Raw genomic sequence first — 25,473 nt, 5'->3', positions numbered from 1 at the left:
GGGTCCGACTGGCCTCGTCACAATTAGACACTTAATGAGCAATTAGTCAGTAGTTTAGTCTTTAGCTTCAAAAAGAAAAGGAGCCTCCAGATTTTGAGGAAGAGGCCACTTTCTACATCATCCTTTTTTAAGGCTTTTGTTAAATATTAAGATTATTTTGTCACTAATTAGTAAAGCAGCTCACGACAGGTTAAAATATTAGTCTAAAAACTCCAGTGCGCTGCAGCTCAGTTGAACTGCTCACTTATTTTGTTTATTGATCTGCTCAGAGTCTATTCTTGACTAAAAATGTATCAGATGTCCTTTAGGGGATTTTTTTGTGGCTAACAAACTTAACAAAATGGAAACACCATAGTAGAGCATTTAAGTCTGGAGTGAAAAATAAAATTGAAAAATAACAGGAAAGGAACACATCTATGCTGCCTCCTGTTGGCGGGGCTTAATTACAACACCATTCTTACAAAAATTGACATAATTAGTGGGAAACTAAGAATCTTTAATCGCCACTTCATAAGTCACAAAGACACAAGGTTAAAAAAAAAAAACAAAAAATAGCAAAACTATTAAAATGATTTTGACCAAATGTAAATAAATTTAAGAAATAAACATTTTTTTAAATGTTAATTTTTGTTGTTGGCTGCAACATTTTTGTAGTTTATTCATTTGAATCCATGACAGAAAAAAACTGGAATTTTACCAAAGGATTGAGTTCACACACTAGTTTATTATACTATCTCTGTAATAAATTAGAAAATCTTTCATTAAAGAGATTTGTGGAGATAAACTGACTGATGAAGCGTGATAACGAGCACGCTGGTGTACAGATTAATCCTTGTCTCCACAGATCTTTAGAAGTGTCTTTTTATAATCCCCACTGCAATCAGACTGGAAAAAAACAAAAATTCTGATTAAAAATTTCAATATTTTCATGTTTAAAATAAAGTGAGTTACTTTTTAAGGGTCTTTTGCTGACAGAAATTCTGAGATTAACTACAGGCTGTTGGTTAGTTTTGTAGATGAGATTTCAGGAGCAGAGTGGAAATGACAGAAGGCTGACGGGTGCGGCTGAAGGGGATGGTGGGTTTCTCCTCTGTCCTGATTTAGTCAGTCGTCTCCTCCACAGATGGCCATCACGCACCCCCTGTAGTCGCCCCCCAGCTCTGACTGGAGGAGACAGCAACACAAACCAGGAGAAAAGATTTCCCATCACCCCCAGTAGAGATTACACCAGATTAGAAGACAGCAACCAGCACATCTGTCCCACTAGTTCTCACTCATCTTCATGCTTTCCACATATGAAAAAACCTATAATTTAAGCTTCAAATCGCACAGAAATGTGAAAAATATTTCTGCACAATTCAGGTTTTATATTTAAAAAGATTGTAAAGTTCCATTTTATTATAAAAAGCTCTTTAAGGTGAGTGAGAAAAGCTTGTGGAGCAGCAGCAGCAGCTTCATCAGAGGTGACTGACCCCAAAGTCCAAATCTAGTTTCATATTATCAATGTGAACAAAGCAGTTTCATTCCAATCAGTTAGTCAGGATCCACCTTATAAACTGTGGTTAGAACCAAGGAAATGGCAGCACAGAGTTGTAGGTCTTTTTCAAAGGCCTCCTCACCTTGATGGCGGAGTACAGAGAGGACTCGTAAAGCTTCTTATACTCCGCTCTGATGTCCAGCAGGTCAACCTCAGACCGACTCACCATGATTCTGGTCAGAGTCAACTCGTCGGTTCCGCAGCCCTGAAAACATCACGTGCACGTTTTAACTTCACTTTAAACACTGAAGCCCTAAAAATCTGCACATTCACCTTCATGCTCTTATACAGGAGCTCTGCAAAGAAGGCAGGGACACTGTTCACACATTTCACTGAAAAAGGGGAGCGCAGGTAAAATATCACATTTCTCTTCAGTCAAACAGTTTTTCCAGTTTTGGTTGCACCTTCTTGGCCTGTCTGGTATGTTCTGACTCACCGATGGCGAGCAGCAGCCGCTCCAGCTCCCCCGACATCTCACTTTCAATGCTCTGCTGCAGAGTTTTCCCACTGATGCTTGTGTACTCCACCAGAGCTGCCCATAAAGAGAGAACCCTGGTCAGAGTGGATCCACACCGGCAGCAGTTTGTTCACCACGACCTACTTTGTTTGAGCTGAGCGATGCTCCTGTTGCAGAGGATGTCTATGAATTTCTTTTCATCGGTGCCCCATTTCTTCTCACCGGCATTGTAAAGGGTCTAAGGGAAAAACGGAGACTCAAAATGTGCTCAGCCATAAAAAGAAAGGCTTCCTGATGCTCATTCTGCACCTTAGCGTCTTCTTTTGCCTTCCCCTGATCTACTGCGGTGCTCTCCTCCCGTTTGCCCTTATAGAACCAGGAAAATCCTGTCAGGTTCATTTATTTTGCAACATTCCTGAGGTCTGTAACCAGTTTTCTGCTCTGGATTTGTGTCACAGAGCAGATGTGATGGAAACATCAGTCTCTTACAGACCTCAGCGAGGAGGAGCAGAGCTTTGGAAAAGTCTCCGGAGAGTTCCTTCTTCAGGTCAGAGGTCAACTTCTTCTCCTTCTCTGTGGCAGAAGCATGCAGGAAAGTGAATTCAGACTACAAATAAACAGTTTGCAAATACTTTTGCCCGCAGTTCACCTTGTGAATAGGCTTCGTTTAGCGCTGAGATTTGCGCGTTTGATCTGGAGGCAAAGATTTCAATCAAAAGGTCTTCGTTTGTCCCAGGTCCCTGCAACAGCACATGGGGCGTCCACCACAATGAGTAGTCATTCTGAACTACATTGTTAAGAGCGACAACATCTCTATCCAAACACTGACCTTCATGGCCCGCATCACTTCATGGCAGTCAAACAACGCAGGGGGGGTGATCAGAGCCACCAGCAGTGCTTCAAAGCTTCCATGGGTGTCCCCTTTTATGTCCTCCAGTAGAGTCTGCAGCCACAGGAACACAGCAAAGTTGTTCAAACGGAAGCTGGTGGACACAAACCACACCTGTGCCCAGATTTGGACGAAACAGCTGGAAAATAATCAGGAACCCTCTTGTCTCACTCTGCCGGTGGCTTCCTGATAGGCTGCACAGATAAGCTGCCTCTGAGAGCTGCTCCTGGTTGTCAGAATTTCAATCAGAACCTTCTCTTTGGTGCCTGCAATCAGACAGATGATAGGATATGAGACTGAAGTAAATCCCAAATAAACCAGCAGTCAGTAAGAATGGGCTAAACGACAAAATTAAAAACTCTTTTATGAAATACTTAATTAAAGACCTGCTGTGGACATCTAGTGGTGAGACATTATACCAGCAGTTGTTTTTTTTGTAAATTCTACAGTCCTGAAAACTGGCTGTTGAGGTGAAACCCACTGACACACATCGAACGCCCGACGGCGTTGAGCAAACGCCCTAACATAGATCAGTACCGAGTCCTTCCAGGGCCTTCCTCAGGGCCACGGCGTCCTCTTTAGCATCAAAGTTTGCTTTGGGCTTGATGGTTCCTCTTTCTCCAGTCTAGTCAGGATGACACAGAACCATCAGTCTGCGCTTCTGCAGTTGTTGTAATCAGAGATGTAAAACAGAAACACTTATCTCACCAATAAAGATGCCATGATGACAACAGAAAGTTCCCCTGCAGAATAAAAGCCAAAGACTTCTGTTTTCTTGCCAATATTGAAAAGGAGTCACCTGTTGACACACACACACATAATCTATACTGTAACTTCTGGTTAGTAGCATTGAGCAGTGTGTCACATTACAGAGCCTTAGTGTAAATTCCTAAAGATTCCATACCCTCTAGTTATTTGTATATATTACTTTAAGACAAATGTCGCATTGTTAAACAATGATAAGGACACAGCTTCCGTTGTTCTGAATCGTATTTACTATAAAATAGGGTGTATATTATAGCTGATATCTGACAATAAGCGTTATCACAGGTCCACAGAGCCGTGCAGCCAGTCAGAAAGGCCCCATAGTTGTCACTCATTAAGCAGTTATACATATTATTACACGTCCTCAAATCAAATATAATTTCAGTTTCTTAAAGTTCTGTAAATATTAACATTATATTAACTACACCAGTGGTTTTTTTCTTTTTGTAGTTTTCTTTAAATGATTGATCTTCCATGCATCCGCCCTGCAGTACTCATGTTTGTTCAGCAGAGTAAATACTTCACGAGTCTCTGTCAAAGAAAAGGTTTATTCTAATATTGGTGCTGAATTCTGACACCGGATTACAAAATTACATCAGTCTACATCTACAACAATGAAGAAAGGACTTTAACATTAAAAGACTAGTGGAATCCTTTGATTTCCGTTTTAAATAACAAAAGAAAATAAGAGTAAACAAAATGTAAGAAATTCCAGAAAGTCTCACCTGAAGTTTCACTTAATCCGGAAACGAGTTCCGCCGCACCTTTGGATCCGTCAGTTGACCACGCCCACTCTCAGGTACGTGATGCCTTCATGGATGGCTCGTAAATATCAGGTGTCAGTTAAATAGGCTTTTTCAAATTTAATCAGGTGCTGAAAAGCAATGATGTGTGTTATAAACATTATTTTGTTAAGAAGTTGTTAAATGCTGCATTATGTAACTTCTGTATAGAGTTAATGTTAATTTGAAATCCACAGATAAAGCAGGTTGTTCAAAGAAAACAAACACAAGATAATTATGGTTTTAACATGTGTTTTTATTATTAAAAAAGGCACCAAATACAGGCATCATGTTGATAGTTGTTTTCCACAAAACAATAGCACCAAAACTATTTTCCACCATTTCCCGTTCCCATGTAGTTTTGATAGGCACCAGGCAGAAACAAATCAGGAAGTGGGAGACAAATGACATGAAACCATGGGACAAATTCATGATGAGGAAAAAGAAGCACTTTCTCAGCAGTGCTGTTCACCCAGTGTCATACATATCATGATAAGTACAGTGACTTTAACATCAGTAGCATAGGAGCCTAACATAATATAGAAACAAGAAAGAAATATATATATTTCAGTCAGAAATGAAGCATTGTCAATAAAAAGTAAGTGATGGATTTTGTGTCTTTGGACAACAGACTGCAGGTCCACATGAACCTGTCAGCAAATACAGAGTGTTTAAAGTGATTTTACTCCATCAGAACTGCGGTAAGGCTAAAGCACTGGGTCATTAGGACGGGATCAGAACAACTGTGCAAACGCTGGCATTTGATTTATTACAATCACATGAAAATTCATCTGGGGCGTGAAGAAAACCAACTTTGGATGATTTTAAGCACATGAGGAAAAATACTGCATGGCACTTAATATCAGCAGCTGTCAGAGTACAAACAACAAGAAGGAGAATTTGTGTTGAAACAACAATGATCTGTTTGTTTATGGTGATGGTACAAATGTCTCTAAGGCCTGAAATGAGGGTTTTTTTGTTATCAAATGAAATTCATGCTCGCTAGCAAAGGATTAACTAAAGTTATAGCATAATTGCACTTAAATAGGTGTCATTATGTATTGGGGTTTTTTGCGCTCTTTAATGTGCTTAATATGTCGCCAGCGGTAACTGACGCAGTCACTCCAGAGGTGAAGATCGTGTACGATAAGGTGGCGGTCCTCGGCACTGGCTACCACGCTACAGCAGTGAAACGACTCAAACGCAGCAAAAATAGGTGTGTTCGCCAAAACAATCAACAGCGTCTGAGCTACGACTCAGCCTCTAGGGGCTAAAAGGTCCGTGAATCTCAAGTTAAAGAGAAAGGAAAGGATCCATCTCCTTAGACGGCGTTTGAATGAGCGGAGGCGTATGTTTGAGTCATTCGTGGATCCTTGAGGTAGCCCAGTTGCGAAATGGTTGAAATGTTGCGTAGCGTGACACACACTTCCCTTTTTTAAAGTGGTACAAAAAAATACATTAACAAACATCTCTTTCCTCAAGTACAAACTTTCTTTTAGAAAATACCCTTTTTAAAAAATCTACCTCTCTTCCCTCCCCCCCTCATTCTTCTCATCCATCAGTGTTTCAGACCTCTGTGCCGTCGTTGAGGTTGTTGTGGAGTTTGACTTCCAGGTTGACCTGTTTGACCTTCGCTTTGCTGTTGGACTCCTGGTTGCGGTTGAGGACGTTGACATTCCTCACGGTGCAGTGTTTGGAGCTGAAGTTCTTCTCCACACACTTGTCCATGCACACCTCCACCTTGGTGTTGAGCGGATACTCCTCATAGGCTTTCTGAGCCTTCTTGCTCTTCTTCTTAGCTGACCGTCGGCAACGGCGGAACAGGAAGCAGGAGGCCAGCAGAACCAGCACCAGCAGAGTGAGAACCGCAATCCCCCCCCCCACCGAGCTGCCCACGTGGGCATTGAAGGTGGCGGAGGGCTCCGTCTCCAGATGGAGCGACTTCATGTTGGTGCCGTTCTTCACCTGGCTGCCCTCGTTGTCATAGATCAGGGACTCGTCCAGCATCAGACGTCCGTTCCTGTCTACCAGGTCCCGTTTGGTGCGGCTCAGCTCATAGGTCGCCGAACGTTGGATCCTGGGGCTGGATCGCGACTCCGGGCTGATGACATAAATGACCTGGAGGTACCACTGATGCCCCGCCTCAACCTGTCAATCAGCAAAGGGAGAATAAATGATATCGATGACGACTAAGGTCAAAATTCAGCGTAATGGAGAATTTTCACGGCGTGAAAGCGACACAGAGGAAGCACCCTGGCTGCACACACCTTATACAGAGCGTCGACCTTCATGGTGAAGCCATCGACCCCAGTCATGGCCAACATGGGCTGCAGCTCCGGCATGTCTGAGGCAAAGTGGGCTTCAAAGGGAACATCGTGGAAGAATTTTTCACACACGTCCGGCTGCTTACGGTCCTGCAGAGACACAGGGGAAGTTTTAAGCTTAGCGACCAAACAAAACAAGGTCTCAGTTATATGAAGAAGCTATTCTGATTCTCCTCTCTACCAATAATTTCCACAGTGTAGGTGATTTGTTTAAGCCACAGATTTCAGGCTGGGACTGGTGCAGCAGATCAGAAATAAGACCTGAAGGGATGTTTTACCAGGCTTATTTGCATTTTATTCAAATGGAACTTAGCATGGATGCCCAGCACATAAAGAATCAGTAATTTACCAGCAGCAGGAAGCGATACTTCAGGTTCTTGTTGGGCTGGATGCAGCCGTACTGTGGCCCCTCGTTGTACAGCGTCCCGGTGGGGTCAAAGAAGGGAACGTAGCCATCTCTGCCGGTGCAGAGGTAAACCTTCTCCAGCTGCAGTCTATAGCCTGCATTCAGGTTCTGCTCAGGGTTCCACAAAACCCTGCCATACAGAGTCTGACCTGCAGGGGGAAGCAGAGACACGAATATATCAGTATATCAATTTGAAAAATGTCAATAAATGCCAGAGTAAATTTAAATTTGAAAGCATCACATTGTGCTGCGGTGTCTCTGCAGGCTTACCCATGGAGAACGCTCCCTTGTAGTCCATGTCAGACATAGAAACATCGGCGGTCGCAGGATCCATCATGAAAACCTTCTCATTGTTACAAAGCTGGAACTCTGTGTTGAGGGAGTAAACCACTGGAACAGGACGGTTGGTCTGCTGGAAAGCGATGGGGACCAGGAACCTTTTGGAGAACAATAGAGGTGATGTTCAAAGTCCGCAACATGAAACTCAAGAATCAAACCAGATGACAAAATCTCCAGAGGACGTACTTCTCTGGAGCGTGAGCTGTACAGGACAGAGATTTGTCACCAGGGTCAATCCAAGGCTGAGTCGGTTGGACCGTGCAGGGGATCAGGAAGACGGTGTACTCCCCAGAATAGTCCTTTCTGTTTCCGATAAATGAAGACCACATTGAGGGATTCAAACTCATCACTGCTGGTGCACTGAGTGATTATTAGAGATCATCATCAACAAGCTAATGCTAATCCCCCTAGACCCCTTCAAACCCTGCAAATATGGGTCCGTTCTGTGTTCAGTCTACTGTGTATCTGCTCGGTTCAGTTTTAATTGATACTTATCACAGTTTCAGTCAGCCGTGTGGTGGGAGCGGATGGACTGACTGACCTGCTGTAGGAGCTGGTGGCCCTCCACAGCTGGTACGGAGAGTCAAAACTCTGAGCACTCCACAGCAGCTGAATGTCAAACTCGATGCCTCCGAGGTGGTCTGGGGGCATCAGGTGGGACTTGTGGCCTGGCAGAGTGTGGTGCTCAAGGACAAACTGGCCTTATGGAGAGAAAAGCAGAAGAATAAGAATGAAGATAACCTGTCTGTATAGATTTCTCCTGGGGTCTGAGCGATGTAAGTGGAGGTCCGCGCTGACCTCTGAATTTGGCATGGGTTTTGAACTCGATCACCAGTCGACCATCTTCTCTGATGTAGATCCTGATGATCTGCAGCCTGGCTGAGAGAACGCTGTCGGTCTGGATGCCTGCAGTAAACAAACAGCAAAACACGTCATTGGGACGGTCACTTCAAGTGAGGTGTTTATGGATGTAGGCTTAAATGTAACAGGAAAGTAAAATAAAACATAATACACCATTTAATGGATGTAAATATCACTGCAGTGGCACAAATGAAAGCATATTTCATAAATGTAGCACATTCACATGATTTAGGTCTGTTACATCCCAAAGAATATCTTTAAAAACAGCATATAAAGAGTAAAGTGAACCACTTAGGCCTACAGCGCCTCCTACAGCATCAGGCATGCATGGCATTAAGGCCATCTTTGATTCTGACCCGTTCTCCAGAGCACGGTGTCATAGAAGAAGGAAAACTCCATCTCCGTGTGATGCTCCAAAGAGGCCCAGCCTCTCGGCGCCGTCACGTAGATGTAGGACACGTAGAGCGGAACCTGCACCGTCAGGAAGGACTGAGCCGAGTCCCGAACCTAGAAGAACAACTCTAATGTCAGCGCTCTGCAGGGTCACACTGTACATAAATGACGACGATTAACTGGTATTTACACTTTATTTAAAAAACAGAAATTCAATCTAAAGCCCTGGTGGAGAGAGACACCTGAAAATCAGCAGTGACAGAACCGCCACAGACGTCGATGAGCTCTGTCATGTCGTAGTAGGCGTCAAAGGTCCAAATGCAGCTCTTAAGGTTGAGGTGCTTGTAGAGCTGGATGGTCTTGGCTTCCCGGATGTTTGGGTTGAACTGATAAGGGCGGTCATAACCCGGACCCAGAGAGATGCTGTCATAGGACACGTCATCCAGGAAACCCGACTCTGTGGGTCAACATTCAGTATCAGAACATCAAAGTGTGGCACCATTGGAGCGACTGCTGGGAGACACTGGAACTGACCAGAGAGACCCTGGAGGTCTTTGAGGGTAACCAGGTTGGAGCAGACGTGCTGCTGCCTGTAGATGGACTCTGACAGCAGGAAGTGCAGGTTGTGCAGTGGCATTGTGGACACCAGCGGCAGCATACCGTCCTGGTGAGGGATCTGCACCGAGATGTGGATGCTAAAAAGGAGAAGAGGCGGTTGAGACAGCCCAGCTTTAGTTGTGGTTGATGTTTTGTCATCAGCACTCACCGGTTGGGGTGCTCCTTGTGTTTGACGTCCAGGTACTTTAACGTGGCGATGAAAGACTGAGCCTGGAACCCTCTGGCAGTGCCAGTGGTCACAGGCGTGTGACATATGGAGCCCTCTGTGCCGATCGTGACGATGTTGCTTCTCAGTGGCGTCCCAAGTCGACCTGCCTTGTCTCTCGCCTGGGCGACGCAGCGCACGTGGAAGCGGCGGCTAAAATAAATGCTGTCCAGCACCTGATAGGAACATATATCATGATACAGAGAACGTACACAGAAGAATTACCGGTACTCACCATATGGTTGACGCTGGTATATGGGGTGGTGTCTGTCACTGTTTCGAAGGGGGAGCGAGCCCCGTTGGTGTCAGTGGGCGCCGCCACTTCCCATGAGAAGTGAACTTGGGTCTGGTTGATGCCCGCCTCCTCGCAGCGCTCCTTCATCACAGAGTACTTTGGGTAGTGAGGATCACAAGGGGTGACGCACACCAGGGGGTAGCCAGGAGAGGGCAGCTTCTTACTGCCCTCTTTTGTCACCTCCTGGACGTGGTCGTAGTCGGCCAGCGAAACCACCTAGGGGGAAGGCGGAGGGTTAATTCCTGGAATTCCAGAAATTTCAGACAAGTTGGGTGGAGCACAAACCCAGCATGAGACAAAATTGCTGCTCCAATCAGCTAAATTTCAGCAGGGTATCAGCACGTCAGCACTATTTGCTGGGTGGTTCTGGGTAAATGAATGAAAAACCTGAGCGCCCGACCTCCTGAGGTCCAAACAAACCTCTATATGAATAAGGGTAGCTGAGTGCTTCTATACAAAAGGGAGATGTTTCTTGCTGCAGGCTCACAATCTTTAATCTTTCAGCACAGCCTGAAACAGCTAAGCGTCTGATGGCAATAAACAAGTCAGCAAAACCACTTTAATCATTTGAAAAGCTGCTTGAATTTTGCTGTTTTCTTGTTTCAGCCCTTCTAATTTACGAACAAAATAAAATTGATGGATGTGAGTGTGTCATTGAAAGCTTGTTGCTTACAACAGGCGTGGCAGGAAGAATGAGGCTGCCTGAAGCCTCCTGGTCTAGAATGGTCACTGTTGCCATGGCGATCTCCCCAAGCAGCGCCTCCACGGGATCGTCAGGGCCGAGAACCAGTGAGAAAGACTCGTGCCACTCCCTGTCCTCATTAGACAGAATCTCCACTTTGAAAATGATGTGGTCCATCCCTGCAGAAAAGATCAGTGATTTCTTTTTCATACGTAAATATTTTGCTTTGTTCGCTTTACTTTAGAAATTGCTCCGATATATAAATATTCAAAAACCTCTCTAGAGAGAAACAACTTAAACTGCGCTCTTCTGGAGTAAAACGAAGATTCGCAGCACTGACCGGGGGTGAATTTAAGCACTCGGCTGTTTGGGTTGTAGTCGACTCCGGACTGGGCGGATCCGTCTCGGGTGCTGCAGCGGATCTTGGACGTCCGATCCAAGTCACCGTGACGGATCACCTTGATGTTGAGCACTTCGATGCCGTCTGGACCGGCAGGTTCTCTGACCTGGTAGGAAGCCTGTTCAAACTCAATGGTGGGAGCTGGAGGAACAAGAGAACAGTCACTAATGCTGCCCCCTAGTGACGATTCACCTAAATACCACTGAATGTCTGTAAGTAATAAATTAGTTTGTCCTGCACTGTTTTTAAGCTATGTTGACATTACCATCTTCATCATTGGTGATGGTGATGGTGACAATGTCACTAGCTCCGACCATCGCGCCGCTCCAGTGGTCACCCAGGGGTGTCCCAAGATGCACCTGGAACTCCTCTTCAGGCTCAAAGACCGAATCATCTTTGACATGCACTGTGCAGTTTTTGACCTGATAAAAAGAAAATGATTTCAAAAACTGCAGGTCAGCAAATGAAGAAGGAAAAAAAAGAGGATGAGTACGGTTCTCTACCTTCTCTCCTTTGAAAAAAGTGATGCGCGACTCATCTGTGTTCCTCCTCTCCTCAAAGTCGTCCATCACCATCGCTGACATGGTCCTGGTGAAACAGCGCACAGACGACTTGAAAGACAGGTCCCCTGTGCGGATGATGGGGATGTGGAGGACGCCGTCTCTCTCCTTCATCGTGTATGCACTCTTCTCAAACTGCATGCTGGGAACTGAGAGAGAAGAGAACGTGTGAAACGCCTCATTCCAAACGAGAGAGAGTCCATCAGAGAGCCTGGAGTCAGTCACTCACTGTCCTGGAAGGTGTCGGCGATGATGACGTTGGCTTCGTAGGGTTCCTCCAGAACAGCACCCTGAGGAGAGCTGAGAAACACTACAAAAGACTCAGAGCCTTCGATGGACGGGTTCTGGACGTCGTCCATGATGGTTAAACTGCAGGTCTGTAAAATCAAAACAGCAGCAATCAGTGATTTATCTGTTTTCATTCACATCTGAGCACACTCAGGCCCCTCACCTCCACCGTTTTTCCAGGTTTGAACTCCACTTTCTTGGAACTGGGGATGTAGTCAACCCCCGGGCTGGCCGAGGGGGGGTCCGAAGGTCGAGTGGCACACCACACGGAAGTGAGTGAGGTCAGGTCGCTACCGTGGCGCAACACCGGGATCTCAATGGTGCCTGGAGATGATTTAAAAGAAGATGGTGACTGGCACTGACAGAAACGTTGGGTGAAAAACTATGAGTCAGAAGCAGACTGCAAGTTCAAAGTGATTCACTTCATCTAAACTAATATGAGCAGGAATAATAAAGAGGATGTAGCAGCTGATTCTGCTGAGGCTAATTGTGCTGACTTTTCAGTCCTGCACTGTTGACACTTTCATCCATTAGAGCCGTTCAAGAAGAGTTTTTAAGGAGAGGATAACGAGGAAGCAGAACAGAGAGATTTACATTATACCTATGCCAGCAAATAGTTCTAAAGTAGGAAATAGTCTGTTATCTCCTCAAAGCTTAAAATATGACTTGTTTATAATTCTATTACTTGATTCCTTGTAGAGTTAAAGATGAGTCAACATAAGCTAAAACTGCTCTTCATCCTCAACCAAAGATGTCAAATAAAGTCTATCCAAACGGCGCTTGATCAATCTGAAGTTAGGTAATTTCCTTTGAGGGAATAACATCATTTTGGGGCTCACACACTCCCAAATCTGCCCCTGCTGGGGTATTGGGAAGAAGCTAAGAAAGCAACTCAAAGAAAATGCAGTTCGTACCAGCGTCCTCGCTGAAAGTGAAAGTTGCGTTGCCAAGGGAGACAGTGGAGGCGTCATTGGGCCCATCAATGATGACCTTGGCCAAGGTCACCTCACCCATGCGGGCGTTGTCCGAGGCGTCCGCCAGCACCAGCTGGAACTCCTCGGAGAGCTCGTACTCGCTGTCGTCGATGAGCTTGACGTCGCAGGTGGACATGCTGACGCCGGGTCCAAGGACGACGCGGTTGTCGCTCGTCATGCCGCGGCTCTTGTAGTCGGAGCCAGACTCAAGCGCGTGGAGGCTGCTGCCCTGAGCTGACTTGGCTGTGGTGTAGCAGAGCGCAGACACGGTGCTGGAGGTGTCGCCTGAGAGAGGAGCAGGTTTAGAGCGTCGGGTCAGACAGGAAGGTCAGCGCAACAGTGCCTGAAATTCTGCTAGCACAGTCAGCAACGATGCCTTTTCTCTCGACGGGGATGTGGATAAGCCCGCTGCTCTCGTTCACGTGGTACGTCTTCTTATCAAACTGCAGCCTGGGTTCGTCCTCGGTGTCGTTGATGTTCACCACGGCGCGAGTGTTTCCCCCCAGCAGCGCATACACGGGCATGCTCAGCTCCACATGGAAGCTTTCCACTCCCTCGAACACTTTGTCGTCATTGACGATGATGGTGCACACCTTGGTGTCCTCGCGCTCGTCAAACTGGACCTGTGAGTTGGGGCCAAACAGAGAGGCATTGGTCAAGAATCAGGCATGTCAAACTCAGTCCTCGAGGGCCCTGCCGGGTTTTCTATCCCACTGAATGCATTTTCAGACTGGTAGGACAGAAAACCCGGCAGGATCGTGGCCCTCGAGGACTGAGTTTGACACATGTGGTCAAGATAGACGAACAAACGTGGCAACAAGGAGTCACAATCCAACATCAAGTCATCGGTGTGGAAGTGTGGGTCACCTGTCCAGCATATTCCACGTAGTCCTGTTGGCCTGGACGTGTCCCTACGCTGCCAGTGGAGGTGGCGCTGCTCTGCTCTGTGCGGCAGAGCACGACGGCGTACTGGTTGAGGTTGCCCGTCCTCTTCACCGTCACTGCAACCGTTCCGGCCTTCTCGCTCACATTGTAGCTGCAAAACCAGCAGATATGTTTCATTTAATCATTTGAAAGCTGCTCTGTGTTTAAAATGAGCTAAGAGAGTGCAACCTTTGGTGCTCAAAGCTGATGAGCGACCACTGGATATGGAAAACGTTGTCGCTGACCACATTGGGTTTACTGTCTTTGACCAGGAACTTAAAGTTGTCCATGGTTTCCTGAACCGTCTCCTCGTGGAGCACGTAGCGCACCAGACCCAGGTTGATATCGGCTGGAGAAGAACCAGTTCAGAATATCAGTGATCAAATGATGGAATTATAAATATTCATCGATCATCATCAGAGGAAGGTAGATATAAACTCCTGGCATAATGACTCCACTATTTTCTGCCTGCGGCTTCTTTCTACGATAATGTTTAACAAAGTTTCTGCTCATTGAACCTTCTGAAGATGAATCCAGAATACAAAACATTTTTTAACAGAGGACTGAACAAAACAAAGGGTGAACGTCCAGCTAGTTTGGAACAAAAAAATGAAAAAAAGAGATGCAACAATAGTTTCAAGGAGAACCAAAGAGGCAGATGAACCCCAAATCCAAAGAGGTGGGACATGAAAGCATATAAACCAGGTCATAAAACAGGGACGTAGGAATCCGACTCTTTTCCTCTTTTTTAATCTTCCTCATGAAGGAGAAGATTTATTTGACCTGTTTTTAGAAGTCACAATCAAAAGATAAACCTCATCCAGGAAGACAATTCTAGTGATGAATAAGAATATTCTGAGGAATAATGTGTGTGTGTGTGTGTGTATGTGTGTGTGTACCTTGTGTAAATGAGGTAATGGGGTTGCCAGGTTTGACCTTGCTCTCCAGGAAGCCGTGCTTTGGCTCTGTGGTGATCTGGTAAACCAGCTGCCCATCATCTGTGTCTGGATCCATGGTCAGCAGCTCCTTCTTGGTGATGAGGTTGGTGGCCTGGTGGACATCAGGGACACAACCACATTTTGACTCACATCTGACAAAGCAAGTTAAAGCTGCCTGTCTCGCTTTAACACGACAGATTGGGACCTTTATTAATCCACGATGGGCTCCCTCTCATTAATGTAGTCCTCAAAATACAACAAACATGTTATTTCAGCCTACTCCTGAATATAGCCATTTCCTCTTTAAAAGTGCTTGAAGAATGATTTTGCTCCATTTGTCAGAAGCATATGGTGCGATAGAACATTAAAAATGTGGGAGAGTTTTGAACAGTCGGCTGCGTTGTCTCACGTTGAGCACCAGGGGGAGCTGGACCTTTTAGGTTAAGCAGAACAGACGTGGGGAAAGGGAGAGCACTCAAATTTTTCTTATAGTCTGCATTTACTCCAGTGGCGTCTGCTGAGCCTGCAGACCTCTCTATCAACCCAGCAGGCTGCTCTTAAAAGCTTCATGAACTTGATAATAACCATCAGGAAGCACGTCAGCTCTGAAGATTCAATACCACTTCCTAATGTCAGTTTCTAAGTGTAGTCAATTAGTGCATCCTTCCCTCTCAGTGTACAGGACGGTGCTTCAGACCTTGTTTTCCATGTACTCCAGCCACTGCAGCCCCAGGTTGGTGACAATGCGCGGCGTCCCGTCGTCAACTGGCAGAATGTCGATCTTGAACTTTTGAGGAGCAGCAGTCAAAATCTGGAAGTTTGAGAAGGGTGTAAATGATAAAAAAGTGAGATTGCCTCATATTTGCTGGGGTTTGTCTCCACTCCAGTGTAGTTCTGCTACTGCCAGAGTGCTTAAATCATCACTGTTGCAGTAATAAAGCATTTCCATCCATCTATAACTGTTGATTTGTTTGGGATTGAGGTGATGTTCCAGTAAAAAGAGCATCACACTGTGAGCCTGAATGTCCTGAGGTGACTCAGAGACAATCGGAGATATCAGTAGCAGACACAGTCACTGATTAGTGACAGCGGGCTGCTGAGGTGGTTTCAGCCGCGCAGTTCAGATCACACACACCCGTCCAGGAGGGCCTTCGCCACCAAAAATGTCTGGATTTGCGAAATCCTTCATCTTTTAAAGCAGTGGTCCCCAACCTTTTTATTACCGCGGACCAGTCAGCGCCTGACAATTTTACTGTGGCCCGGGGGGGGTTGAACTGTCGGATTAGTGTGCCCACAAAGACTCACAAGCGCTACTCTCTCCTACTGGCTATGATAACGTTTTAACATCCCTTCGAAATAAGATACAGATACGCTACAAAGACGAATATAAAGAACATGAAAATTTTAACTCACCATAACAACAAATCAATTGGAGCCCTGAGCTTGTTTGTCTGCAACGAGACGGTGCCGTCTGGGAGTGATGGGAGACAATGAAACCCGGAGTGTGTTGCTTATGCCCAGTGTACTCCGTTGTTTTGTTTTGGTTAGGATGTCGGAAATGGCAACCGGGTTTTCAGTGGTGGCGATTTCACGGTATTCTGCCATGACCACCAGTTACGATGCTCTCAGTGCATTCACATTTACCGATGTGGTGGCCCTTCTTCTGCACATCGTGTTCCTGTTTTTTTCTTTCAAAATACTCCAGGGGCTTGTCTTCTAAACTAGGGTGCTGGGTCTCCAAGTGGCGAAATCGTTTTGAAGGCTTCATTGCCTCATTAGCGAGCCGGTCGCCGCAAATTACACAGAGCGGGCTTGGTATGCGGGAATCACCTACCGGGATAAATCCATATTTCAAGTAGAACTCCTGATGTTGTCTGTTAAAAGCTTTCTTTATTTTGGAAGTGGGCTCTTCTCCCATATCTTGATTTGGCCTTTTCTTTTTCGCAAAGAAAATTTTCAAAGTCGTCTGTTTCTTACTCATTTTGCTCGCTTGTGGGTCCAATTTTGGCGTGTAAGACGTAACTGACAGAATCCGGTCATTTCTCAAAAGGTTTTTCAAAATATAAGCTCGTTCTGACTCAGCTAATACATAAAACAGAAATATTTAATTATTCTTTGTGCGGCCAGTACCGATTGATCCACGGACTGGTGCCGGTTGGGGACCACTGTTTTAAAGAGATCCACCTTTTTAATCTGGAGAAATGTCATCACATTTACCGGCTCCATAAACCACCGACACCCCACCACCCCAACACACACACACACACACACACACACACACACAGACAAACTGCTGCTGCAGCCATAAAAAGGTCACAGCGAACACACACGAGCATCCAGCCGTGAAGCTGCTCTGTAATTCAATCATCACTCCCCTAATAAAAAAGTCAGGAGGCCGCCATCACCTCCTTGCCACCTTCGTCCACCACGAACAGCAGGTTGGTGCCGTCAGCCACGGTGAAGGTGAATCGGTCCTTGAGCGAGTTGGAGCCGTCGTGGTTGTAGCTGACACGGTTCTGGTAGATGTCGTCCATGGTGAAGCTGCCGGTCTGGCGGTAGTGCTGGCCGTTGCTGGTGCGCTCGATGGTGCCATGGCGAGGAGCCTGGACCACGGTGAAGACGATGGACTCCGCCTGTGGGAGAAAGCAACACAGGATGATGATGACGACGACAATGATGATGCTGACGATGATGATGCTGACGATGATGATGAGCCCACCTCAGTGTCGGCGTCTGTGGCCTTCAGCTCAAACTCTGTTATGGTCTTCCTCACTCCTTCCTGGACCCTCATGCCTGGAACCTGGAGCAGTGGGAGGGAGTCGTCTACGGGCTTGATAGTAATGTAGAATGTCTGGGAAACCTAAAGAGAACGTCAAGAATACCAGAATGAGGACGGAGGTTTAAAAGGACACTAAATGATTCAGCGTACGCAAGAGTGCATGAGTGGGCTTTTCCATCACATGACGAGCTTGTGCTGAACTGTAGTTTGCTGAGAACGTTGGCCTGAAGCTTCAGTACTAAGCCATGAGTTTAAAAATCTAACAGCAAATTCCACAAACTTCCTGAAACTTAATGAGCACAAAGCGCAGCGGGAACGGAGCAGAGTTGTTACTCTGGGGTCACCCTTCAGCGTTTCCACTGAAACTGAGCAGATTTGGTGCCACAGCATTATTGATTTTAACACTTGTCTATAGTCTGAACAGGCCTCAGAGAGCTGCCTGGTGCTCCACAGTTGGCGAAGGCCAAATGACCTTTTTCACATGTTACCCGAGTCTTTGGGGTCCTAATTATTCAGGATTAGTGAGACAGATTTATGCAGAGCCAAACAGTGCTGGGCTTTATATATTAATACAATAGGCATTAATATGTATCAACTGAAATTATTTAGTGAAACTGTCACTGAAGACCAATGCAGGAATATTTCAGGCTTTACCACAAGTAAAGACAAAAACAAGGACTGAAAAACAGCTAATCCTCTATCAACATTGTGTCAAGGCGTCCCTCACAGCTCGCTACTCGGGCCCTTATCATTTCAGTTTAAGTCTTGATGATGCACACTTTTAAACTCTTTGACCCGATAATGAGCTGAATTCAATTTTCCTGAACCTTCAGCTGCAGATCAGCACTCAGACGTTTCACATTCAGGAGTCACCAGTGAACACAGCGAGGAACGTGGGCTCATATCCATCAGTGGATTCTCACCTCATTTGTTCCATCCGACACGACGAAGGAGAACTGGTCGGCGTGCTTCTCTTCTTCGCTGGTGTGGACGTATTGGATGCTGCGTGACGCCAGGTCGGCCTGCGTGAAAGTGCTGATTCTGGTGCCTGAAGGCGAAGAAAGGAGCAAGTCAAATCCTTTCATTTCCTTCATCGGAAATGGCAACTGAGGAGCACTGAAAAAAACAACTTCCTGATTTCAAGTCAAGCAATTTAAGAAACAAAACTATCACTTTTTGAACGATTTGACATTTGCTGTCTTTGTTTACTCCACCTTTGTCTTTTTCACCAATTAAAACCCAAAACAAGTTTGACTGCAACCATTTAATGTTGAACCTTCAGAAAGTCAAAGGGATCCAACTCATATTTATCCTCAGATGCTGGATTATCGCATTAACATCTTTAAACGTGGATGCTGCTGCAAATTACAGATGTGACTCATGGAAGGAAACAAGCAAAATATTTTCAATTTATGATGAAAAAGATCTGCTGAGTTTTGCACTGAAGGGAAACTGCAGGATGTCTTAAGAACTTAAAAAGAACTTAAAGACCTCAACATCAATAAATATAAGAGAACTTTTTAATTTTTGGGCTTTCAATGTGCTCACAGTTGGATGTTTTTTCTATTATTTTGGCACCATTTGTGACTGACTACAATAATAACTGATTTTCTAAAAAAAAAAAAAAAAAAGATCTTATTATATGTCTGAATGCTTAATTGGACAAAAAATATTTTTTGGATATAAATGAGATATTAGTTTTTTAAGAAGACACCTACAAAATTTTCTAAAAGGAAAATTGCAGGAATTAAAATTGTTACTAGCTCTGGACAACCAACATGCGAGCGGCAGAGCTGCTCCTGGTTTCCAGACGGCCGACAGAACTAATGAGGCCCTCTCGGATCGGCATATCAGTCTGGCCGCCTCTGACTTCTTTCCACTTTCTTGTGTGAGTTATTACATTACTCCTCGGTGGAGATGAAGAGTCTCTCAGGAGAGTCCTGACAGGGAAGCTACATTGGCATAAACATCAATCCTGTGGACTCGTGTGTTGTTTTGTGATGGGAAGAGCACAACGGTGCTGTTGTAGGTGTACCTCTGCTCATCTGGGTGTCATAAACCGGTTTCGTATTTTGACTTTGGTGAAGGACAGAATTCATCTCCGTGTGCTGCTTAACATTCCTGGTAAGCGGACAAGCTAAAGTGGCAGAAAGCTAGGTGCTAATGTTAGCCTGCAGTGAGATTGGATGAACGGCCGGGTGCAATTATCCGAAAGGATGCTTGGAAGAAAGGGAGATTGGCGAGGTATGTGTGCTAATTAGCATGCTACAGGAGTCTTCAGGGATGTGGAGAGTCCATTCAGCTCAGGCCCAGTTGTTCAACAGCACGGAAGCAAATAATCAGCCCTTTGTTCTGAGAAGATGCAGCATGCCTTTTACAAAAAGGAATTTCCTCAGTTCAGGTTGAACTTGTGCGAGATAAGTCATTTCATATACCAGTGGAAATAAAAACAGAGGTTTTATAGGACGCAGGCCAAAGGGAGTGATGCCTTAATAACTTTGTCTCAAGAGTTTGGGGATTCACCACACAGACACAGGGAATTTATTTGAAGGTTGCATTCGATATCTCTGCGTGTGGCACCGGAAGGAGCGGTAGTTTATGATTCCATTTTGAAGCTGACGCCTGGAATGGATTGAATATCAAGAGGAACAAGGTCTCCTCTCTCTGGAAAAACACCTATTTCTCACCTCTATTTCTCAGGTAGCTGGTGTGTTTCTATGGTTCTAATCCACTTAAAACCCTTAAAATGCCCATTTGTTGTTTATATTGTTCTTTTTATAAACCTGGAAAAACTTAGAGGGAAGCAGATAAAAAGTGACCTGATACAAACAACCATTTTTTCTCCTTTATGGTCATTCTTAGAATAATTATTAACATTTTGTAGGCAGCTGAATGGTTTATACCTGGGTTGGTGGCATGCTCCAGGTGACCCAGGCTTGGCTGTTTGGTGACCCGATAGATGAGCTCGCCAGGTTCGCTGTCCTGGTCACTGGCGGACAGATGCAGTGTGGTCAGCTTCTTGGCTGAGTTTTCATCCAGCACCATGCCTTTGTTCACCACCACTGAGGGAGGTAGACGGTCCTCTGGAGGGGAGCAGAATAGGATCCATCAGGACGACCGTGTTTTAAATGGAGAAATGGCAAAAGTACAGTCCCGGGGCTGGTGAGATTAAACTGGATCAAGTACTAATCAGAGGTTTAGGAAGAGTGATAAAGGTCTGAGAACTTTAAACAGACGATAAAAAGTAATCAGGGGGCAGTGTGGTCGGAGGAGATACAGCAGAGAGCTCCAGATGGAGGAGCAGAGAGAAGAAAAAGAGGGAATAATAGAGAGAAGGAGCAGAAATGAAGTGGGACAGATAGGGAAGAATTAGGTTTCTGTTCAGCCATGAGGGACAGATGATCCTTCAGTCTCTAGCAGCTGATATTGAAGAGCTTTCACTCCTGAACCATGGCAACAGTCACTACCAGAGCTCCTCAGTGATGGAAAAGAAGAAGAATATTCCATGTTTTGAGATTGAATGAACAGCAAAGAGAATAAGTTACAGCAGCAATTTGGACCATATTCCCTCTTTTTAGGATCATACAGAAACAATCACGTATTATTATGAGTAAAAAAGCTAAACTGCCGTTATGTGGAATCAGTTTTCTAATATATAATAATACACCTGAGCGCTACAGGAGACGATGCTGCAAGGCGACGCTGCACCGCTCGTATGCTGCACAGCAGTAAGAATGCAGGACAAAGGAATAAATCAGTCGGAACTGCATCCTTCACTGCGTTAACTGGAAAAAAACGAGCTCGGTCTGAGCGCCGGGAGCAACGGAGGCTGGAGGGAACCCTACCGAGCACGCTGATGAAAAAGGACTGGTCAATCAGCTTGTTGCCCTCCGGGTCCACCAGGTTGAACTTGAACGACAGGCTGCCGCCCTTCTGCCCTTTCTCATGGATGAACTGCAGCAGACCTGCAGAAGAGGAGGAGGAGGAAGAGGAAGAGGAGCGGCCAGCGGGTGTCAACAAACAGGCATTCACACGTCCCAGAAGGATCATCTTATTAAATACATATCAGTATCTGTGGGCTGGGGTCTAACTAGCAAACTGGGAACTGCATTCTACTAAAACCAGACAATGAAATGATCCAGTTCAAACATCTACTCCCCGTAACCTTTGGATTAGACTGTCTCTCATCCTGAATCAGCTCTTCTGGAGCAGCTTAGCTGCCTCAGTGAGGTTCAAACAGTTCTGATGGGGCCGGCACCTTTGTTGACGTCATCCTGCGTGAAGCTCTGGACGTGACCTTTGACGGAGATTTTCTCCATGCCTCCATTTTTGCTGATTTGGAGTCTGCCAGAGGGAGGGTCTTTGGTCAGAATATACCTGAGCCTCAGGTTGTCCGAGTCAACGTCGGTCCCCTTCAGATTCTGCTCAGTGATCTTTGAGGAGGTGCCTGAAATGATTCAGAACATTCATGAAACCATCTTCGCCTGTCTCACTTCTTCATCCCACTTCTCCCCTCCTTCTCACCTGCTGGGAGCTGCAGCCCCCTGTTGACGGTCATCCGGGGTCCTTCACTCCTGGTGACGTCCATGGTGAACTCCAGACGGCCTGTGTAGGTGAAGGTGCCATCCGTGAGGGTGAAGGCCATTTCATCTACGCCCCCGCTGACAGTTTCAGGTGTGTAGACCAACAGCTGGTCCAGGACGTCCTGGTAGGTGAAGGTGGACCCCTGCGTCAGCACCCGGCCGTTCTCCAGCGGCTGAGAGTAGAACTGACGTCGGCGGAGTTTCCCTGAGGTGAAGAGAAAGAGGGAGAGAGAGTTAAAAGGAAAATCCTGGATTTGTAATCCTAAATAAAAGACTTTTGGGTGTCCGAAGCAACATAGGATTGTTGTTACTTAGTGTCGCTATGAAACATGTTAATACCAACACACGTGCGATCAGAGGTAAAGGAGATGAGCCTTGTTTTAACCTTAAGAGCTTCCCGCTCTTCGCTCGTCCATGCTGGTGGTTTTATGACAGAGATTCACAGCCAGCTTAATGGTTTCTTTATTTAAAAAAGTGTGGAGGGGGGTGGGGAGGTGGCTTGGGAGGAGCTGGGGAGGAGGCTGGCATGGGTTAAGGCAGAACGTCCACAAGCCTGACAGCAAGTTGGACGTTTCAGGTACTTAAACATTTAATACGAGGAGCTAGCTTTGTTTTTTAACCTCACAGATCTTGGCAGCAGCAGAGTGAACCTCCAGGGAGTCGACGCTGTCAGACCACCGACCTGATTCATTGAACATTACGTACAAGCGAGGGTTTGCATCATATGGACAGCTCGTTCTCGGGGGACGTTCTCTCACATGATATATGATGAGGAGCTAATGCAGTTACAGATTTTCTTCAGTCTCTCAGTGGGAACAGCGTGAAACGTCTTTCCTCCGTACGCCACATGATTTATGCTGCCTGCCTGCGTCAGTCACCGATGGTTATTTGGAATACCTGCTGTTAAACTTTGAAAGATTGGGTAGAGTTTTATGTTTTTATAGAGTAGAGTTTTATGAGGTGAAAATTGGACCCTTTGTTTCAGAGGGTTTTGAGATTAATATCTCCACATGATCAAGATTCATGGCTGGGTTGTTTGAGTAAATGCATTTACTGCATCAGATGCAATTTACTTATTCACTTTATTATAATTCGTGGCCTTTCCCGCACCTTTAAACTTTAAACTTAGTGCTCGTCACAATGTCGGAATTCAGATTATTTTGCAAAAGCCAGCAGTGGTGATTGTCTATTTTTGACAATTATCTATTTTTCTGGGGAGCATTTCTCTGCCATTTTTAGCCAACGTTCTCACCGTAGGAGGGCTTCCTGATGACTGTGAGGATGATCTCATTCTCTGGAGTGTCATAGTCGAGGACTCTGAGGGACGAGTTGGTGATGACGACTCCGGAGTTTTCCTCCACGTGGATGCTGCTGACTGACACCACAGGCTGCCTGTCTTCTTTACTCTGCAGAGAGAGCAGCAGGGAAACATGTGACGCTCCCACAGGCTGAGCACCTTCTGCAGCTGTCTGAGTCTATGATTCTGGAGACTGGGCTGGACAGCGACATCGCCTACCTGGATGTCGATTTCGACACTGAAGGCCTCCGTCTGGCTGTGTCCGTCACTGATGTAGAAGCTGAAGACGTCCTTGGAGGCCTGAGTGTTGCGCTGGCCATCCTGGACGTAGAAGATGCTATCAGAGCTCATGTCCTCCACCGAGAAAGGCGAGTCGGGGGTGACGACCCGGGAACCGCCAGCAGAGCCTCCTGTGGATGGAGCAGAGGATGGACCTTCAGGGAAAGTCTTTCAACAGTTCGTTATAAACAGCATCATGCAAATGAAACACAAATTTGGAGTCAGGCTGACGGCTCCTCTCAGAGCTGGTTAAAATCACTTTAGACTGAGATGATCACAGACTGCACATAGGACAGAGGCAGCAGAGCCTCTCCTACAGTTCTCTCTGAAGGAGTCATGGTGAATGAGCGCCATCAATCTCCAAACCTCTTGTTTGAGACAAAGTGTGAGGCGTTTTGTCAGTGAAGATAGATGACACGGTTCTGAGCTGAGTCAGAGCAGCACGGGGAAGAGCCACAGTGAGAATTTGCATGAGCGTGCGTCTTTCGGGCACCACAGTAAATCATGGAACATCTTCATCATCTGCCTGTTATAGAGGGAAGGAAGGGAGCCTCTTATCTGAGCCGGAACTCCTGCAGAATCCTAATCGGGACAGGAAATCAGCAGCAGTGGAGCAGTTTGGCAAAGTCATTTTCATAGTTAGATACAGTTAGATAAGACAGTAACAACCTCTAAAAACCCAGAATGATAACACTTTAAGGTAAAAACCTTAATTTCCACTCTGAAACTATAAAACTGAACCTTTATGATACTGAAGGAACATCTCTACTGAATAAGCAGCACTTTAGGCCTCCAGCTCAACTGTTTTGTTAGATTTAGACATCAAAGTTTCCCCACTAACTTCTCCTCAGGCTGTTCTCATAATGGTGCTAGGAGTAAACATAAATACGGTTGTTTGAGGCTTTTTTTTCAATTTGTCATGACACGAAATCAAAAAAAGGTTCATTATTAGTTGTCAGAGGTGAAAATGAAAACCCATAATATTAGATGCGTCCCTGCACCTGTGCCTGTTTCTGCCCATGAATACTGATGTGTTGGCAGCAGCTGTTTTGCATATAAATACAGCAGATGTAGGTAGGTTTGTACTTTGTTCTGTGCGTTTCTGTTTGCTCCACCAAGCGCAAACTGCTAATCCAAACATGTAAACTCGGAAACAGCCCATTTGTGTTCCCACGCACGTGCACGTGACACTGACGCTGGCTGGCCACCCCTCTGCTGAATACCAACGACTGTCCTTTGGCTCCAGCAGCCATCACAAACAAGACAGCTAGCTGGGCAGTGAGGAGAGAGGACGCCTCCCTTCTGCTCGGTACAGCCTCACCTCCGTTATTAAAGTCCTGCTCTACCTGTACATCATCTCTGGATGGTAATTTTCTGCTGTGACACACAGCCGGGAGGTTATTCCCAGTTCTGTAATTTCACTCCTGATCCTGAAAACATTGAAAAGACCCGTTCATGCCTTTTGTTTACATACGAAAGTTGGATTTTCAATATAAGTCAAAAGGAGAACTTCCATCTGAAGCTGCAGTACTAATTTGCCAGGTAATCCAGGTGTGACAGATGGCAGCGGCAACGTGGAGAATCAACCATCACATTTGAGTCTGACACTTTGTGCACATGCGGTTGTAGCGCCAGGTCACATGTGTTCCCCTTTGGTGAGGTAATGAAGGTCGCACAGACAGGCCTCACCTCTCTTGGTGTTTTCTATGTGGCCGTACTTTGGAGGATTGACGAGCCACAGCAGCAGGTCCTTCCTGGGCGTGTCCAGGTCCCCCACCTTGATGTGATTGGTGGAGAGCTTCACTCGGCCACCTTCCTGGACCTAATCAACCAGAGCAGTGAAGAAAAAGTGAGATCTTCTACTTCTCCTGTTCCTCAGCACTCATCTTTTAATGTAT

General features: G+C 45.8%; 2 protein-coding genes across 3 annotated transcripts in view; both read right to left on the bottom strand.

Moving 5' to 3' along the window:
* Positions 1-704: 704 nt before the first annotated feature.
* anxa3a (annexin A3a) lies at positions 705-4,438 on the bottom strand. Of its 2 annotated transcripts, none has more exons than XM_057033905.1 (13): positions 4,374-4,438; positions 3,592-3,682; positions 3,421-3,508; positions 3,055-3,149; positions 2,824-2,937; positions 2,644-2,734; positions 2,488-2,567; positions 2,304-2,360; positions 2,139-2,232; positions 1,974-2,069; positions 1,811-1,869; positions 1,620-1,742; positions 705-1,164 (listed from the first exon to the last, which is right to left on the bottom strand). In XM_057033905.1, exons 2-13 carry the CDS (start codon positions 3,604-3,606, stop codon positions 1,105-1,107), a joined length of 972 nt encoding a protein of 323 aa, XP_056889885.1. In that variant the 5' UTR covers positions 3,607-3,682; positions 4,374-4,438; the 3' UTR covers positions 705-1,104. The 2 variants fall into 2 exon arrangements, with proteins under 2 accessions (XP_056889885.1, XP_056889884.1); XM_057033904.1 differs by having other exon boundaries at positions 705-885; positions 4,374-4,437.
* Positions 4,439-4,665: 227 nt separating this feature from the next.
* Positions 4,666-25,473, bottom strand: part of fras1 (Fraser extracellular matrix complex subunit 1) — a 107,126-nt gene continuing 86,318 nt past the window's right edge. Inside the window, exons 40-73 of the mRNA XM_057032136.1 lie at positions 25,265-25,397; positions 23,516-23,706; positions 23,252-23,405; positions 21,941-22,204; positions 21,675-21,863; positions 21,262-21,381; positions 20,320-20,499; positions 18,340-18,464; positions 17,357-17,497; positions 17,043-17,270; positions 15,335-15,448; positions 14,599-14,749; positions 13,889-14,048; positions 13,643-13,811; positions 13,152-13,398; positions 12,716-13,060; positions 11,965-12,125; positions 11,743-11,890; positions 11,457-11,662; positions 11,219-11,375; positions 10,894-11,094; positions 10,545-10,732; positions 9,812-10,087; positions 9,520-9,752; positions 9,288-9,448; positions 8,996-9,210; positions 8,717-8,867; positions 8,298-8,405; positions 8,041-8,200; positions 7,686-7,802; positions 7,431-7,597; positions 7,104-7,309; positions 6,698-6,844; positions 4,666-6,578 (exon numbers count right to left, since the gene is read on the bottom strand). Coding sequence (XP_056888116.1) covers positions 5,997-6,578; positions 6,698-6,844; positions 7,104-7,309; positions 7,431-7,597; positions 7,686-7,802; positions 8,041-8,200; positions 8,298-8,405; positions 8,717-8,867; positions 8,996-9,210; positions 9,288-9,448; positions 9,520-9,752; positions 9,812-10,087; positions 10,545-10,732; positions 10,894-11,094; positions 11,219-11,375; positions 11,457-11,662; positions 11,743-11,890; positions 11,965-12,125; positions 12,716-13,060; positions 13,152-13,398; positions 13,643-13,811; positions 13,889-14,048; positions 14,599-14,749; positions 15,335-15,448; positions 17,043-17,270; positions 17,357-17,497; positions 18,340-18,464; positions 20,320-20,499; positions 21,262-21,381; positions 21,675-21,863; positions 21,941-22,204; positions 23,252-23,405; positions 23,516-23,706; positions 25,265-25,397 — 6,495 coding nt within the window. The 3' untranslated portion in view covers positions 4,666-5,996. The remainder of the gene's footprint in view (positions 6,579-6,697; positions 6,845-7,103; positions 7,310-7,430; positions 7,598-7,685; positions 7,803-8,040; positions 8,201-8,297; positions 8,406-8,716; positions 8,868-8,995; positions 9,211-9,287; positions 9,449-9,519; positions 9,753-9,811; positions 10,088-10,544; positions 10,733-10,893; positions 11,095-11,218; positions 11,376-11,456; positions 11,663-11,742; positions 11,891-11,964; positions 12,126-12,715; positions 13,061-13,151; positions 13,399-13,642; positions 13,812-13,888; positions 14,049-14,598; positions 14,750-15,334; positions 15,449-17,042; positions 17,271-17,356; positions 17,498-18,339; positions 18,465-20,319; positions 20,500-21,261; positions 21,382-21,674; positions 21,864-21,940; positions 22,205-23,251; positions 23,406-23,515; positions 23,707-25,264; positions 25,398-25,473) is intronic.

The sequence above is a fragment of the Takifugu flavidus genome, chromosome 5 (genome assembly GCF_003711565.1).
Source record: "Takifugu flavidus isolate HTHZ2018 chromosome 5, ASM371156v2, whole genome shotgun sequence".
NCBI lineage: Eukaryota > Metazoa > Chordata > Actinopteri > Tetraodontiformes > Tetraodontidae > Takifugu > Takifugu flavidus.
This window is presented reverse-complemented; position numbering and strand designations above follow the sequence as displayed.

What these genes read in the sequence shown, in the direction of transcription:
- anxa3a (XM_057033905.1), bottom strand. An exon ending in ATCAGGAAGCCACCGGCAGA is followed by an intron (nt 2,938 to 3,054) that starts GTGAGACAAGAG and finishes CTGTGGCTGCAG; the next exon opens with ACTCTACTGGAGGACATAAA. An exon ending in CTCTGCTCCTCCTCGCTGAG is followed by an intron (nt 2,361 to 2,487) that starts GTCTGTAAGAGA and finishes TGGTTCTATAAG; the next exon opens with GGCAAACGGGAGGAGAGCAC.